The sequence below is a fragment of the Alligator sinensis genome, unplaced genomic scaffold (assembly GCF_000455745.1).
Source record: "Alligator sinensis unplaced genomic scaffold, ASM45574v1 scaffold337_1, whole genome shotgun sequence".
Lineage (NCBI taxonomy): Eukaryota > Metazoa > Chordata > Crocodylia > Alligatoridae > Alligator > Alligator sinensis.
Window position 1 is genome coordinate 239936 of NW_005841927.1, and position 1201 is coordinate 241136.

General features: G+C 70.3%; 1 protein-coding gene across 1 annotated transcript in view; it reads left to right on the forward strand.

Moving 5' to 3' along the window:
• Positions 1 to 1201, forward strand: part of AHDC1 (AT-hook DNA binding motif containing 1) — a 37195-nt gene that overhangs the window by 29984 nt on the left and 6010 nt on the right. The window contains exon 6 of the mRNA XM_025198625.1: positions 2 to 1198. Within this exon, the coding sequence (XP_025054410.1) occupies positions 2 to 1198 (1197 nt within the window). The remainder of the gene's footprint in view (position 1; positions 1199 to 1201) is intronic.

Below are 1201 nucleotides of genomic sequence, written 5' to 3' on the forward strand. Positions count from 1 at the left end.
GCCGCCGGCGGGCTGGGCGGGGGCGGCGCCTGGACATCTCTGCTGAGACCCGCGTGCTGCCCTTGGCCGTGCCGGTGGAGGTGGCAGCCGGGCTGGCTGAGCCCAGCCTGCCCCCGCTGCCCGCGGCCCCCGTCCCCGCCGTGCCGGAGCCGGACGACGGCCAGAAGGCGCCTCTGCCCTCCAAGAAGGGCAAGTGCCGCGGGGTGCGCAAGATGGTGGTGAAGATGGCCAAGATCCCTGTGTCCCTGGGGCGGAGGAACAAGACCACCTACAAGGTCTCGTCGCTCAGCAGCAACTTGAACCTGGAGGGCAAGGAGATGGCGGCCAGCAGCTCGTTAGAGCCGACACCACTGCTGAAGATGAAGAATAACGGGCGCAACGTGGTGGTGGTCTTCCCACCGGGCGAGATGCCCATCATCCTGAAGCGCAAGAGGGGCCGGCCACCCAAGAACCTGATGCTGGGCCAGGGCAAGCCCAAGGAGCCTGCGCCAGAGGTGAAGAAGAGGAGGAGGAGGAAGCAGAAGCTGGCATCGCCACAGCCCTCCTACATCGCAGACACCAACGACAGCAAGGCCGACTACTCGGACGTCCTGGCCAAGCTGGCCTTCCTGAACCGGCAGAGCCAGTGTGCTGGGCACTGCTCCCCGCCACGCTGCTGGACCCCCAGCGAGCCCGAGTCCATCCACCAGGCGCCCGACACCCAGAGCATCTCCCAGTTCCTGCACCGGGTGCAGGGCTTCCGCCGGCGCGGGGGCAAAGGGGGTGGGTGCGGCGGGCGAGGAGGGGGCCACGGTGCCCGCACCTCCCGCTGCTCCTTCAGCGACTTCTTCGAGGGCATCGGGAAGAAGAAGAAGCCGGCCGCGGCCCTGCACGCCGACGTCGTCCACCCCCGCAAGAGGGGCCGTCCCGAGCCCGACCCCGTGGGCAAGCCCAAGCGCAAGAGGCGCTCCCGCAAGAACGGGGCGCTCTTCCCGGAGCAGAACCCCGGCCAGAGCTTCAGCGACAGCACCTCCGAGTGGGCCGGGGACAAGGGCAGCCCCTGGGCCCCCCACCACGGCCACCCTGCCAGCCAGGCCAGCCGCAACTGCAGCTTCCAGGGCGCAGAGCCCAGGGCTTTCGCCTCCTCGGCACTGGAGTCCGGCTCCTCCAGCCGAGCCGGCTTCTACGGCGGGGGGGGGGCCAACTCCCCCGCGGGGGGGCG